Source organism: Myxocyprinus asiaticus, chromosome 2 (genome assembly GCF_019703515.2).
Source record: "Myxocyprinus asiaticus isolate MX2 ecotype Aquarium Trade chromosome 2, UBuf_Myxa_2, whole genome shotgun sequence".
NCBI classification, from domain to species: Eukaryota; Metazoa; Chordata; class Actinopteri; order Cypriniformes; family Catostomidae; genus Myxocyprinus; species Myxocyprinus asiaticus.
The window spans coordinates 16438993-16455339 of record NC_059345.1 but is presented as its reverse complement, the minus strand read 5'-3'; the positions used below and the strand labels follow the sequence as shown (position 1 = coordinate 16455339).

The following is a 16347-nucleotide window of genomic DNA, read 5'->3' as shown; positions in this document are numbered from 1 at the left end:
TATTACTTTGCCCTTATGTTACCAAAAACTTGTGCAGTTTCTTCACAGTTGCTTAACTTATTGAGACCTATTTTTACAAATGGGAAGCTGAACTTTGTTGCAGGAGAACTTGACAACAATTGGGAGGATATTTGTGCACAACTGCATGAACCACAGTGACATATCTTCACTTGGAAATTTTTCAGACAAATAAGTACCTTGCATTGAAATGTCTGTGATTGTCCTCCCAGTCATTCATTTCCCCCTTAGACAGCCATTTTGGTTTAATAAATTGTGTAGTACAAATGCCATTAATCTAAATGATGAGCATTTAAAGTTAGAGCATTAAGACTAATATAGTCACAGACATCCATTAGTATGCTTGGCAGATTTGAGTGTTTACAGTTGTTTTAATATGTTTATCTCTTATTTGTTTTGCCTGGCATAGGAAAAAGACAAAGAAAAGTGTCGGGAGAAAGAAAGAGAAGCCAAAGAGAAGGACAAGAAATCAGTGAATGGACACCAATTCAGCCCATCAAGCTTGCTGCATCCAGCTTTATGCCAGCAATGCAACAAAACCCTTAACACTAAAGATGCTGTTAACTGCACAAGTAAGAGACATCTTTTCAGACACTGTGCTTGGAATGTTTCATCATATGAGGTTTCAACAGTATGATGTCAGATGAAAAGATGCAGCAAAGACCCAAAAGTGAAAGTTCTGTCATCACTTACACAGCCCTTTATCTTTTTCCACACCCGTATGACTTTCTTTTTTTCTGTGGAACACAAAAAGAGGTGTTAGGCAGAATGTTAGCCTCAGTCACCATTCACTTGCATTGTATGAAAAAAAAAAAATGACATGAAAGTGACTGATGACTGAGACTAACATTCTACCTAATATGAGGGTGAGCAAAATGACAGCATTTTACTTTTTGGGTGAACTATCCCTTTAAGTTGGGGTGCTGTAAATCTGTACCAGTAACTTTGCTTGTTAATATGTGAAACAGTAGTATAGATAAACAGTTTGCTAAGTGAGGGGTGATTTAAAAATGTGTGAACTGTTGTGTCATGTATGTCAAAAGACTCATTGCTTGAAAATAGGAAGCATTTTTAGTAACATCATTCACTTCCTCATGGAGCGACAGAAGAAAAAATTTTATTCATGCAAAGAGAAGTCTTTGTTGTAGACTGGCTCATAATTTACAGCTAGTTAATTTACAGTCTTGTACTGTAAATCACTTTACAATAGAATAGAAGTTCAATAGATGTTTACAATTGTGGTAAATGTAAAAAGGGACAATTAGTTGTATGCCATCATATATTTCAGTATTTCCTCTTGGATTTTTTTTCAGCAGCGATGTGCATGCGTCCACGAGCCCGCAATGCCGGACCCATATTGCACTATTTTTATTAAACATAAATACAGATAGAAAATATAAACCAGTGGCCATTTAAAGATTTCAGTCTTAGGAGCTCAGCCCACAATGACACTATAAGATTTGTGAATTTAATGTATTCCACTCTGTTGCAAAGATGGTGTTTTTCACCAAAAAAATGAATAAAATCATATTTTATTAAAATAATTGAATAATAATAGTAATAATAAAAATATTATGAAAAGGCATATACAAGCAATATTTTATTAATAGAAACTATAAATGTAAAAGTAACATTTAAAAATGGGCATTTCATTTAGTTTTGACTCACTTCCGGTTTAAGCCCCACCCACACCCAGTTCTATCTGAATACAGAGACAGATACAGATCATTTTGTCATATGAACAGATACAGATACAGATAATGGCTTCGATGCACACCCCTAATCAATAGTATAGCCTTAAGTAAAAGCCTTTTTTTAATATATATATATATATATTTTAAAAAAAGTTTTTTTCTTTATTTTTTGAACATTTTACTAATGTAACATGTTTTAAATGTATATCGGTATGTTGTTTTTGTTACAGATTGTAATGTGAGAGTTCACAAGAGCTGTAGAGAAAATGTCCCCTTTTGTCTAAAAGGAAACATAAAGGTTTGAAGTATTCTCACTCTGAAATATTGTACAAGTTACCGATCAAGAAAATGTTTTTGTTCAAAAACTCTCTTTCTTCCATCTTTCAGTTTCATAAACAACAGTTTGCAATACCGGAGTCAACCACAATGCCCGTTGTCACTCTACGAACAAAATGTGGGTTTGTTTGTGATTGGTGGGCATTTTATTTGAGTTTTTATTTGTAATATTATTGTATCTTAAAGTTGTGTATGTTTTTGTGTGTAGCATCCACAATGCGGGAACGGCCCTGGTCTGCCATCTTATCTCCAGATGATTATTCTCTGATTATCCCATCCAGACGACCTGCCAGTATTATGCCCTTTCATAGTAGCAACCTCTCGAAAAGCATGTCCATCAACAATATAGCAATGTAAGTGCCTAGACTCCTCAACTTATGGGTGAATCTCTTTAAGAAATGCCTAGGTCATGTTTAACCTTAAAAGAAGAAGAAAAAAGAAATTATTAAAAGTAACTTTACCCACAAAATTCTTAAAAGTTTTCATGAAATTCACCCCTATAGTTAGGGGTAGTTAATGGGTATGTTAAAAATTTAATACTAGCAAACTGCCTACTAGGGCTGCATAATTAATTGAATAAATAATACAGATTTACAGCTGCCACAATTAACTAATCATGAAAAGTGTAAATTACAGCATTCCATTTAGATCCTGTAGTGTTAAAATTTTCTATTTACAATAATTTTTTGTAACCAATCACAGACACATGTTTCTCGCTTTATATTTATAATTCATTAATCATTTGAAATACATGTTTTTTTTTTTTCATGCTACTAAGAAGTTTACTGATTAGGCACTGATTAGACGTCTTTATTTACTGATGTATGAAACAGAAATATTCAGGACACAGTTTTCATCTTGTTTTGGATTTGTCGGCTACTCAAAATAAGTATTTTTAATGTACGGTAAATTCTAGTAATCTAAATGAATCACAATTACAATATCAAGAAAAATAATCAACAGTTATGATTTTTCTAACAATCATGGAGTCCTACTGTCTACTGTACAGTATATACTTTATACTGCCTAGTGTTGTTTTAAATACATGTCAAGTAATTTTTATTTGTACAGTGCTTTTCACAACACACATCATTTCAAAGAAGCTTTACAGTAACAAAATAATGCTGTAATGTCTGTAAAGTTTTAAAGTCCTCATTGAGCAGTTTAAATGAAAACATGATTGAAAATCATGCTTTAAAAATTATTTGTCTTTAGATCCCAGTGAGCAAGTCAAAGGCAACTGTGAAAAATCATGTGAAAAAAATTACGTATTTATTAATAAAAATGTATTTTGGCAGATCAATCAAAAAATGAGTCTTGAAGTAGACATTAAAGTCACGTCCAAGCATGCTTTGTGTTAATTTGTCACTGTCCACCATTTTGGTTCCATTGCATTTAATATTAAATTGTATTAAAATGTGGGATACCAGGTTATGTGGGTATTCCATGCACAAAATGTACATACCGTATACTCCATACATACTACATTCTTAGTACGATTAGTGTGGGCCATTCCCAAGAAACTAAAGGTAGTGAATCTCAGCTGACTTCACTGCTTTGTCCTTTCTTCTTCAGGTTTGATGATATGCCTCTGAAAGGCTTGCGACATCTATCTCAATCCACTGACTCCCTGCATAAACCCAGTAAGATCACAGAGTCCACAGAGTCTCTAGACGAAGGTGAGCAGCCCCATTTCCTCCTGAATTAAACATCTGCCTTCTCAACAGCTGGGAAACAGGTGTCATCTTCAAAGAGCTTCTGACCTGAGATCTATTTAGGGAAGAAAGAACATGTATCAGATTGTACAGTGTGATCTAATCTAGTCAGTGTGATAAGCACTAATCATTAAAGTATTTAAAATACAAAATCCAGTTACAATTAAAGCTGAAGTGTGTAACTTTTTCAGTGTTAAATACATTCTCTGTCCCAGCCTAATATGCAGAGACAACTATAAGTAAGCCATTTGTAGGTTAATTTTCTCAAAAACTAAACAGTAAACACTATCTGTGGCACTATATATTTTTCTGAGTGAGCGGATTTCCAGTTTGGCCACACCGCCGATGCCATTTTCCCAGTCAGTGATATTTTTCCCTCAATTAAAATATCTCATTATAAATAAGATCCTTATAAATAAGATGACAGAGGGAGACAGACTAGAAATGTGCATGCGATTACTCATTCAGCTTTAAATATTCGACTAGTAAAAACACTACTTGAATATTGCAATTAGATTTTTCTTTGTGCCTTTGGCTTCAATGAAACTGCTACTGTCATCTAAATTTTGCTGTTACAAATCAATGCATTGGCTGTGGATTCATGATGTTGTTAAAGGAATAGTTCACCCAAAAAAAATTCTGTCATTAAAGTAATTGTATCGCTTTAGAAGACTTGGAATGTATGTTTCCATATGTGTTTTAATTTTTTTATTTTTTTATTTTTTTTATTTAGATGTTTTTTATGCATAGTGCTAGTTTTTAAATAAGAAAAACAGGTTCACAGGTTAAAGGTTGAACTTAAATTTCAAGTAATCGATTAGTATTGGTTACAATACTAGAAACAGATTGAGAAAAACAACAGAGAGGGCGATCGATGAGGCCAGAAAAATTATGGTGGTCAAGATGGCGATGCTAGCGTGTCACCGCTTTTTTCAGAGATTAATATGGTGATTGAGGACAGTATGCATGTAATTCACAGTGAGATCTTGGCCATATGATCCGATTTCAAAGGTGAACTCAATGAAGACCCAGGAGGAGGACCTTTACATCTTGAATCAGTACTTTCAAAAGTGGTGACTACAACCAAATCCAAGTAAAACAGACATATTTGCTTTCCACCTGAGCACACGAAGTGCACATGCAAAAATGCATGTAAAATTCTGTGATGCAGAAATCCAACACGTAGATCACACTAAATACTTGGGTGTTATATTAGATCAGACATTAACATATAATCATCATCTTGAAAAGACAGCCAAGAAAGTCAGCTCCCTTGTTAGCCTAGTAAGGAAACTAGTTGGTACCACATGGGGAGCCAGTGCTCAGACTATACACACTGCAACACTAGCTCTTTTCTATTCAGCTGCTGAGTATTGTGCACCAGTCTGGCTAAACAGTGCATACACTACCAAAGTAGATGTTCAGCTGAACAGCGCTATGCACTTGATCTCAGGTGTAACCAAGTCAACTCAGTTATCTTGGCTGCCAGTACTTGCCAATATTGCTCCGCCTAAACTGAGGCGTGAAGCTGCAGCTATATGTGAATATAAGGGTTGCTGGCGATACAGGAACTCCCTCCTGTATCACATACTTTCAAATCTCCCAGATATTAGACTCCGCTCACGGAGACCAGTCTGGATACTTGACCCAGTTAAAAGAGGAGCAGAATTCTGTATGGAAGAGAGGTTGAGAGAGCAGTGGACCTCTGCCTTGCCAGCAAATGGCCACTTTGTTGCTGACCCAGTAATGAGAATGCCTGGCTGTGAACTGAGGCGGCGTGAGTGGGTCATGCTGAACCGGTTTCGTACCACCCAAGGAAGGTGTGCCTCATACGAAAAAAAAAATGGCATTGATTTTCATCAAAAATTTAGAAATTACATAAAAAAGGACCTGGCAGACTTCAAAGAAGAAATCAACTTGAATGTTGTCAGGGCTGTGTTCCTATCTTGTTCTCCCTGCTCTCCATTTCATGCCCTATCCCCATTTTCATTTACCTAGGTCATTATGGATTGTCTAGTAATGTATATTCAGAGGCAGCTGGACTTTGCTTTCCTTTTGTAGAGGAATGTGAATAAACATGTTCTTTGTCTCTATAGGAACTGAGATCATTGACAGCCGGCTGATGGGAGAATTTGAGGCAGATGTTAAAGAACTGGAGGCTGACTCCTGGAGCTTTACTGTAGATAAGAAATATTTGAAGCAACTCAAGAAGGATGCCATTAAGAGACAAGATGTCATCTATGGTAGGACAACAGAATACACTTCCAATTCTACTTCCATGCAGTTTCGAGAGTCTGTATCTCAGCTCATTAGCGCTAAAGAAATAATCGCGCTAATTGCGGCTTTTGGGTTACCAGATGTTTGGATCTAAACATCCTATTCCTTTACCAATGCAGAGCTGATTCAGACAGAGATGCATCATCTGCGGACGTTACGAATCATGTCAGATGTCTACAGTAAGGGCCTGCAGACAGATCTTCAGTTGGAGCTCCAGATGGTGGAGAAGATGTTTCCCATGCTGGAAGAGCTCCTGGAGCTGCACACGTTCTTCTTCAGTGCTCTGCTGGAGAGGAAGAAGGAAGCCAGGCTGGAAGGCACAGATGGGGGCTTTATAATCAACAGGATAGGAGATGTGCTGGTCAGCCAGGTGAGAACTGTGACCTCTTACAAATATTATGTGTGTACAGTAGTATCTGTTGTACGGTTGATTGTGTACTATATTATATTTCACTATACTATAGTATACTATACTGGACTGTGCAGTACTACACCTCGCTGCACCTTACTGTACCATACCACACACTATACTATGCTAAACTTGATTATTCTATACTTTAATGCACTATACTGTACTGTAATGCACTTTACTGCTATACTGTACTGTACCTTACTGCACCATACAACACTATATATGAAGGGTCGGCAACCTACGGCACACTTGCCACCACTGGCACACAGAGGTGTAATCACTGGCATGCGAGCAACATTGAGAAAGAGGAGTATGTATTTTATTTATTGAAGTCCCTCGTACCTGCCTGCAAATCTACCTTAAGATTGAATCTGTCCCCATAAACACGCAGCATGTTTTCTGATGTTATGAGCTGAATGGTAAGCTAAACACTATTAAAGTATGACAAAACTGTGCTAGTCAACAGAAGAGCACAGCGCGTGCAAACCTATCACGCATCACGACCCGCTGATAATGCGGTACAGATCAATTTATGCAGCACTTCACTTTCGGTTAATCGTTCAAGTAAACATGTCTGCTTTGTGTAGATGCGCAGTTAAGCGGATGACTGCAGCCTACATTCTCTTTTGCTTTCAGAACTACACTTGACGTAAACTAGAAGATACTGCTATCAATTAGAGATTTTCAGCCCAGCACACACGCTCCTTAAAGCACAGTGTTGGTGACTCTTCCTAGTGAAAATTAACCATGGTTTTGCTATAGTGATATTGTAGCAACAATGACTGTAGGAACCATGTTGTTTTGGTGGAAACCATGGTTTCAATACAATTAACCATGGTGTTTAGTACTGTAGTAGCCATATACAGTAGTAACCCTGGTTTTACTACAGTAATATTGTAGGAAACATGGCTGCAGACCATGGTTAATTTTGTGGTTGCTATAGTTTTACTACAAATACAGTGGTTAAACTATGGTTATTTTTTTGTAAGGGCTATAACTACACAATTATGGGAATTAATAATACATAATTAAAGAGCAAAAGCAAACACACATAATGGGGTTCAAAAATATGTCTGATTCCAAATCTAAATTAAACCTGAAAATATTTTTTTATATAATATTTTAATATATACATGTATACTATTCTATACTATACTATTGTATATATTACTGTGTTATACTTATTACTGTGGTTTATATTACAGGCTCTCTATGATGGGGGTGGGGGGTCAGTAAATTATGAACGATTTATTGCCATTGCCTGATTAACGTAATTAATGTAATCATGTAATCCATAAAGAAGTAACTGTAATCTGATCATGAGTATTTTAAAACGTAATTTAATTGTATTACAAGTACAATTTTTTAAAATCTGATTATGTTATCCATTACTACCCAGCACTGACTATACTATACTACTGTGTATACTAGCATACTATACAATACTAAATTGCCCCTTGTCAATTAATAAAGTTGAATTGTGATATATATAATTGTGTCTCATTAACCTAATAAGGCTCCTTGTTGAATATGACATACGTATACATGTGAATTTATATTCCATGATCATTCTTCAGATATTACCTCCTGTAGTGATTTATGTCACATGATGTGTTTCAGTTCTCAGACGCCAATGCAGAAAGCATGAAGAAAATCTATGGCAAATTTTGCAGTCGACACAATGAAGCAGTGAACTTCTACAAGGAGATGCATGCCAGGGACAAGCGCTTTCAGGCTTTCATCAGGGTAAGCATTTTATCATTTTAGTAATTTTTGGTGGCCTTTCCCAAAATATATGTTAATCTACCTAACAATCCCAAATGTCATAATTTTTCCAGAAAAAAATGAGCTGCAGCATTGTCAGACGTTTGGGCATCCCGGAGTGCATATTACTGGTGACTCAACGGATAACAAAGTACCCAGTGCTTTTACAACGAATCCTCCAGCACACCAAAGGTGAGATTTACTGATTTGTAATCAAAACAATGCTTGTTTTAAATCTTTCATAAAGAAATAAATCAGAGTTGTCAATTTTATAAGTGAAAGAACAAGGCAAAACAAAAAAGTATTTGTCTATAAATGTAGACATCACTATCTACTTCCAAAGGGCATAACCTATTTCAATGTTCTGAGTGCCGTTTGTTTTAATCTGGCTCACGACATGTGAGAGCTAATAAATCAAGAAATTGTTAAATTAACAGACTTTATAAACCTGAACTTGAGCATGAGGCACACCAATGACACTGTAACGAAGCTGGCAATGACAATGATGAAGACAATGACGATGGAGTGAAGAACCCAAGTGCAATTTATTAACAAACGTGAAATCCAAAAAAACCCTAACTGTAAAGGTGAAACATAACCATGAACATGAACTTGACTATAACCTTGAATTAACAAACTTGACACAACGTTTACAAACATCTACAATATTTGACCAAGGACAATGGAAAACATGAGGGCTTAAATACATGGACATGGGAGAATATAACCAATGAACAAACAGAACTCTAAACAAGATAATCAAACAATGAACCGGTGAAAACAAGACACATGAACATGGAGGGAAAACAGGACATCACATGACATGAAACAGGAACTAAACTTTTCAAAATAAAAGACATGAAATACATGAACACACACATTAAAAATTACATATCCCCCCCACTGGGGGTGGCTCCTGACGTCCCAAAACATGAACAGACACATAACATAACATAGTTCCAAAGTTCTGTAGGGGGTGGGGGGGGGTCTTGAGGCATGGGACCAGGGCAGAGTCAATGGAAGATGGGGCCCTGAGAGGCTTGAGGGGTAGAGCTGTGGAAGGTGGGGTTGTGAGAGACTTGAAGGGTGACACCATGGAACTTGGTGCCCGGAGAGTAGCCGAAGACTCGAAGGGCCAGGGTGGAGCCGATGGCAGAGGACCAAGGCGGTGCTGGAGGCTCGGAGGAGCAAGGCAGAGCTGGGGGATCGGAAGACAGAGACGATGACGATGGAGTGAAGAACCCAAGTGCAATTTATTAACAAACGTGAAATCCAAAAAACCCTGACGAGACGAGACGAGACGAGACGAGACGAGACGAGACGAGACGAGACGAGACGAGACGAGACGAGACGAGACGAGACGAGACGAGACGAAGGACAATGGAAAACATGAGGGCTTAAATACATGGACATGGGAGAACATAACCAATGAACAAACAGAACTCTAAACAAGATAATCAAACAATGAACCAATGAAAACAAGACACATGAACATGGAGGGAAAACAGGACATCACATGACTAGGGACACATGACATGAAACAGGAACTAAACTTTTCAAAATAAAAGACATGAAATACAAGAACACACACATTAAACATTACAGACACAAAGTGAAGCATCAGTTCCCTAACCAACTTACCCATCAATTTTTAAATAGAGTGCCAATATTTCACTCTCAGTAAACACTCTTGTCTTACGGTTGTGCCCTCTGCTGCACATATGAGAAGTGTAAACATTCCACGTTTGCAGCAAATCACTTCCAACTGTTGTTATATTATACACAGCGAGTCTGAAAGGCTTTTTGGTTATGTTCCAGACAAAGAGATTTCTAAGAATGTCAAATACAACGAATATCCTTTCATGGACAATTTGAGAAGCAGCTTATAAATCTCAAGAGGATTTTATCCTGTCAGTCTCATACTGTAATAAAATAAAACACACTGGTTGGTTGTTTAGATGAACTTATGTTGATTTTATTTCTGTTTCATATGTGTGTGTGTGTGTGTCCATGCAGAGAACAAAGAGGATTTTGAAAACTTGACACAGGCTCTACAGCTGGTGAAAGACATCCTTCATTCAGTTGATAGTAAAGTAAATGAACATGAGAAGAAGAGAAGGTTGAAAGATATCTACAGCCGTATGGACAGCAAGTCCATCACACGGATGAAAAATGGGCAGATGTTTGCCAGAGAGGATTTGCTGCGCAGTCGGAAGCTCCTCCATGACGGTCCTTTGCAGCTGAAAAACACTGCTGGGCGACTGAAGGGTAAAGTTCTCTAACATTCTTTCTGTAAATTTTACAATACCTCCATGAAGTTGACACCCCATATAATTAAATCGGCAAAACAATACCAATTGTTTGTGCTGATTTGTGCCGCAAAAGCGAACATTTGTGCTGGTTTGGTGTTTGAAATATTAAACTTTTTTTTGGCTGTGTGACATCACTCTCTACCTCATGTCACTCAAATTGCTCCAGTGTTGTTGAATGTAGGTTTAGTCTCAGTAAACCGGTACATTGTTGTGGCACTGCATCTAATTTTAGCGCAAAAACGCTTTCCCGCATGTGAGGAGCTCCTAACATGTTTTCAAACATAGTGCTGAAATTTCAAACAAATATTTTGAACATTTTCATATAGGCCTATGCAACTCTCAAACACCTTCAACACAAGTCTCGCAAAACTAAAACTAATAGAAACAAAATCAGAGCTGAATAACGTGGCTGTTTACTTGCGAAACAATTTCTGTATAATTCGCGTTTTCATATTGGTATTTTTGTGCAAGCGTGCGCTAAGTGAAGGCGCAAGTGGGTTTGGCGAAATCATGCGCGCAAGGCACTAATTGGGTCAATGGAGGTTCTTCTCCGGCACCATCTCCGTCCTATTATACAGTCCATTCCCTGTCAAGCACCAGCGATATAAACAAAGACAGTACATTCATAAGAAGTTGGTAGTGTAAAGGGACTATGTATTGGAATTGGAAGAATAAAAATATGGATTTACATTATTTTGTACATCCTTGTTAAATGGGACACGTTCCTTTTACACGCATGGAAAATGGGTTTCAGGATATGGATGTAGGCTCCGTTAAATTACTGAGAATGTAAGTGTAATGGTTTAGTAATCATTTTCATCTACTGACACACAAATCACGGCTAGTATTAACAGTGATTGTATCGGCACACACTTCAATTCTACCAGTTGACATTGATTTTGAAAATTAAATTCATTTATTGAAACACAAAAAAATTAAACCACAAATATTTCTAAATTCAAATTACACTTCAAACAAAATGAAAATATAATCAAAATAATGAATTGGTCAAAAAAATCATACCATATCCAAACATTGTACTCTCTCCTTCTTTCACCTGCCCCTTTTGCAGTGACTTAAAATTAACAATTAAAATAAAAATAATAATTGAAAAACTAAATCATAACCTCTAGAAAATGTAACACAAATCTCATAATTTTTTTGTTCAACAAATGGCTTCAACAACGATCATCAAGGACATTATTTGATGTTCTGTGCTTTCAGAATTTGGACATGAACTGTATTACTACCTGCTGGTGAAATCTCCAAACTGCAAATGTAGGAACTGAATTTGGACTTTGCATTTGAGTTAAGAGGTGGTATTGAAACGTCTTAGCACAACGACAAAATTCTTAGGAAAATAGCAAATTGCGCTTTGCCCAACTTCATTTTCATAGAATACACCCACAGTAGCACAAACACTCCCTCCCATGTCCATTTGCGCTTTGTGGTGGCACGAAAATTGCGCTTAGAATTAGAGCTCTCACGAAAATTGGATAAGACGTTGCGCAAGGTAAGAATAAGAAATGCTTCATATGTTAAAAAGCAAAAACAGCAACAATACCAAACAAGGCACAAACCAGCACCAAGCTAGCAAAAACGATAAGAGACAGATAAGAGTGCTTGACATGTGGTTTCTTTTAATAGCACAAATAGCACAAGCAAACAACACCAGTTTGTAGCGATTTGGACGACATGTGGTGGAGAGTGACGTCAATGCTCCCGAAAAGTTTCTTATTAGATCTAAAGATGGAAAATAATTACATTGTTTCTTTTAACTGCACAAACGGGCACAAATCAAGCACAATCGAATGGCACCGGTTTGTAGCAGTTTGAGCGCCATGGGGTGGAGAGTGACGTCACACAGCCCAAAAAACAATGTTTAATATCACAAACAACAAATCAGCACAAACGCAGCACAATCAAATGGTATTGTGGATCTTACAGTGGTCCTGAATGTGAATTCACATTTTTGGTCTTATTGTGATTAATTTATTGGTGCACATATATATATATATATATATATATATATATATATATATATATATATAAAGAAAAAAATTGTTGTAATCTTTCAGTAAAATGTTAAATATTTGTTCTGTCTCTGAAATAACTTTCCTTTTTGGCTGACGTCATCAAGTCATCAATTTTTCAGCTTCTCCCTTCCAGCCACCTGACATATGGAGACCACTTTTCATGATCTAATCAATTACCAATTGATAATATCAAGTCCTGCACTAAATATTTTATGGTTTCATTTCCTGTTTCACTTGGAAGTATGTCATATAACAATGCTTGCAATCAGCATTTTATGTGGATTTGAAAACTTGCATCAAACAGAGGAGTTATTTTGCCATTTAATATGAAATTAAATTGTATCATTTAAGTCATTTAAAGAAAATGTAATTTTCCATAAAGGTATATTAAAAAGAGTTGCATCACATCCAAACAAATATTATTGCACTTTTTCTGGTCCTATGTTTCTCTGGTCCTACTTTAAATAGAATGTATTTGAAAGGAGTGTTTCTTGTACAGTAACTACAGCATCTTTCTTTCACCTCTAGATGTCCACGCACTTCTGCTTTCTGACGTCTTCGTTTTCCTCCAAGAAAAAGACCAGAAATATGTTTTTGCTTCTTTGGTGAGTGATCTTTTCTTTTCACGATAATGACTTTACATTTTAATGAAGCTTTTTCTTGCCCCACTACTCTTCATATATTGCTTTGTCAATACATTTAACTTTAACTTTTAAGCTCAGATTGGCCCGCACAGAAAAAAATAATTATCAAAATAAAAATATTAATAACTACAGTCTTGAGTAACACAAAATAGGTATCATTTTAAAGCTTAAAAGCTCTACTTTACAATGCATGTAAGCATTATAACCAAAACTGAACAAGTGCTTTGAAATTGGCAGACAAATCAAAAGTGTCCCCTTTGGATAATTTATTAATAATTTTGCACTGTACATATTATTGTAATTGGTAAAAACATCAATCTGATCAAATAGCCATGTGTTATATGCCGTTATAAAGCTCCTAAAGAGTAGAATACAACCAGCCTATTTGTTTTACTTACAGTCAAAAATATAGCGAGTAATAGCTCATTATAAATCTTTGACATACATGTTACATGAAAACAGATTCCCATTAAAACGAGCCCACACACAACGTAATCGGATGCATAGATCATTAGATAATCCACATGAAGCAAAATGTGCACACTCCACAGAGGTTTATGTCATCCACATATGGGCAGAGAGGATAGTTCACTGTAATTACATATGGCCACCAGGGGATGGCGCTAATTACATGACGCAGAATCAATGATGGTTCAGTTGACACAGAATGGAACTGAATGAGTTATCGTTACTCATGCCTGCATGCTTTGGAGAGAGAGCATACCTTTAATTGTTGTATTTGCATGTGTAATTATTTCTTATGTACAATTATTATGTTTTATTTGTTTGGAGAGGCTTTTGGACACCTGGAGATGTTTTTGGATACTAGGATAAATTATTTTTGTAATACTAAATAACTTTTGATTGCTTTGTCGTATCATCAATTTTACTTAGTTACAGGCGACATGATTGGGATCAAAACCAAAGGCTGTTTTTCAGAGCCACCATTATTTACACCCTCAGATATATAATGTAAAATCAGAAAAATAATAAAAAAAATTTTTTTTGCTCAAGTTTTATAATTTTTCAGCAGTTTCTTAGGCGGAAAATCTCATAATTTATCATAATCTATATAATTAAACAAATGAAAAGTTTTCTTTAAAAGGATACCAAACAATTGACCCTCTTTGGGGTTTTTTTTGTCGAGTTATAAGCCTTTAATTTTGGGCATGCCACTGAAAAGGGAAATATATTTAAAAACACTTTCAGAGCTTAAAGGGTTAAACTTGCAAAAAAGTAATAGCACACAAGCCTCAAAAAGCCATGCAATTTGAGGTATCATTTTGTATAAAAGCCATAGTGATTGGGATACTGGCCTTAGGAAGCACCACTAAGTAGTCTTCAGTGTGAAATGTTTCTGTTTATTGAATGGTCATGTGATTACTGATTTTTTAATTTGTGCTTTTCTCGTGTCTTTCTTTCTTAAATCCTCACTGATGTCTCTCTCTCTCTGAATATTCTCTCTCCTTTACTCCTCCCTGCTCATTCTCTCTGTCTCTCTCTCTCTCTCTTCTCTCATCATCAGGACCAGCGAGCCACTGTTATCTCCCTGCAGAAGCTGATTGTGCGAGAGGTGGCCCACGAGGAGCGTGGTCTGTTCCTCATCACCGCTGGCATTGAGAAACCTGAAATGGTGGAGGTTCACGCCAGTTCCAGAGAAGATCGCAACACCTGGATGCAGCTTATTCAGGAAGCCATGCACTCTATGTAAGTACCTGATATTCTGGTCCACTCTTTTGCTTCATAAGGTATCTAAAAATAAAATTATATATATATATATATATATATAAAATTTATAAAATTAATATAAAAGGAGAAATGAAAAATATTATTTATGATACAATTTAATTTCATATTAAAATATTATATATATTGTATATAATTTATAAACATTTATTTTATTCCATAATTCTTTTTGTATAAATATAAAATGGGATAAAATAGGGTATTTGTTCCCATTTCCCCAGATAGAATGGGGAACGTTGGTTGCACAAGTGGTTTATGCATTAGGGATATTGAAAGTAAAGGGTGCTGGATGTTCTTCAGATGAAATGAGTTCATGGGAAGGGTATGGAGGGAACAAAAGATTATTTAACAGCCTCTTGTGATTTCACAGAGGAAAGGATGAAGACGAGGGGATTCCGAGTGAAACAGAGGAAGACAAGAAGCTGCTTGAAAACAAAATGAAAGAAATGAGAGGTGAGTGGTATCTCTCTCACTCTCTCTCTCTCTCTCTTTATTTGCTCTTTGTATATATACATTTTTTTTTTCAAATTACTGTAATGTGAACAAAAATCTTATTCTCATGATTCACAATGTTTTTTTTTTTTATTATTATTATTATTTGAAAGCAGCATAATTTAACTTAAGTACCACAAATACTTCCCTAAAATGTATACTCAGAATTGTAGTTTAAAAATTAACTTTAAAGCTTAAATAATATATTGTTATTTATTTATTAATAGTTAAATAAATTATAAACATAAACTGTTTCTATATTAGAGAGTATTACGATAAATCTGCAAATGTCAACAAAACTCTTCCATTGTTTCTTTCAGACATACTCCACAGGAAAGATGAGCAGATCATGTCACTCCTGCTGGAGAAGATGAAAATTTTCCATGAAATGTGCGGCTCACTCGACGACTCCACTTCCCCCTTCAAAATGCTCTTCAGGGCCAGCAATGAAGAAGTACCTAAGGGGGAACCCATCATGATGGATGCTCTCAAAGAGGGTAAGAAATGCTGCCAACATCTTCACTGAAATATTCAGCTGTTCTCCACCTGTTTTCTTAGTTGTGGTATAATTTACAAGTTATTTATGCTGTCTGTCAACTGTTGAAACAGCTCATTTCCACCTCTAATGTTCTACTCTTTAGTAACTCACTTAATGTAATGCGGTTAGTGACGTGCATGTGTGTTTATTTGGCAGTGGAGATGTTGCAGGCACTGGTGAACTGCAGTCTGGGCGGGGCGGTGGGGCAGCAGGTGGCCTGTGCTCAAGGGACTGTGGGGCCCGTGTGTCTGCCACGCAGAGCCGAGACCTTCGGAGGGTTTGACAGCCACCAGATGAACATCTCCAAACGTGAGACATTTACTCTTCTACCATGTTGACTGCCGATCCATTGGGAATTTGGAT

The 16347-nt window shown here is 36.4% G+C and overlaps 1 protein-coding gene across 2 annotated transcripts in view; it reads left to right on the top strand.

The window, feature by feature from the left end:
- The window catches only part of LOC127413265 (A-kinase anchor protein 13), a 119455-nt gene that overhangs the window by 76604 nt on the left and 26504 nt on the right, over positions 1 to 16347 (top strand). For both annotated transcript variants that reach the window (XM_051650249.1, XM_051650259.1), the window contains 15 exons: positions 428 to 590; positions 1943 to 2010; positions 2100 to 2166; positions 2257 to 2401; positions 3624 to 3727; positions 5860 to 6006; positions 6160 to 6410; positions 8073 to 8198; positions 8291 to 8408; positions 10233 to 10484; positions 13093 to 13169; positions 14734 to 14915; positions 15325 to 15407; positions 15767 to 15943; positions 16141 to 16293. In XM_051650249.1, the coding sequence (XP_051506209.1) occupies positions 428 to 590; positions 1943 to 2010; positions 2100 to 2166; positions 2257 to 2401; positions 3624 to 3727; positions 5860 to 6006; positions 6160 to 6410; positions 8073 to 8198; positions 8291 to 8408; positions 10233 to 10484; positions 13093 to 13169; positions 14734 to 14915; positions 15325 to 15407; positions 15767 to 15943; positions 16141 to 16293 (2113 nt within the window). The remainder of the gene's footprint in view (positions 1 to 427; positions 591 to 1942; positions 2011 to 2099; positions 2167 to 2256; positions 2402 to 3623; positions 3728 to 5859; positions 6007 to 6159; positions 6411 to 8072; positions 8199 to 8290; positions 8409 to 10232; positions 10485 to 13092; positions 13170 to 14733; positions 14916 to 15324; positions 15408 to 15766; positions 15944 to 16140; positions 16294 to 16347) is intronic.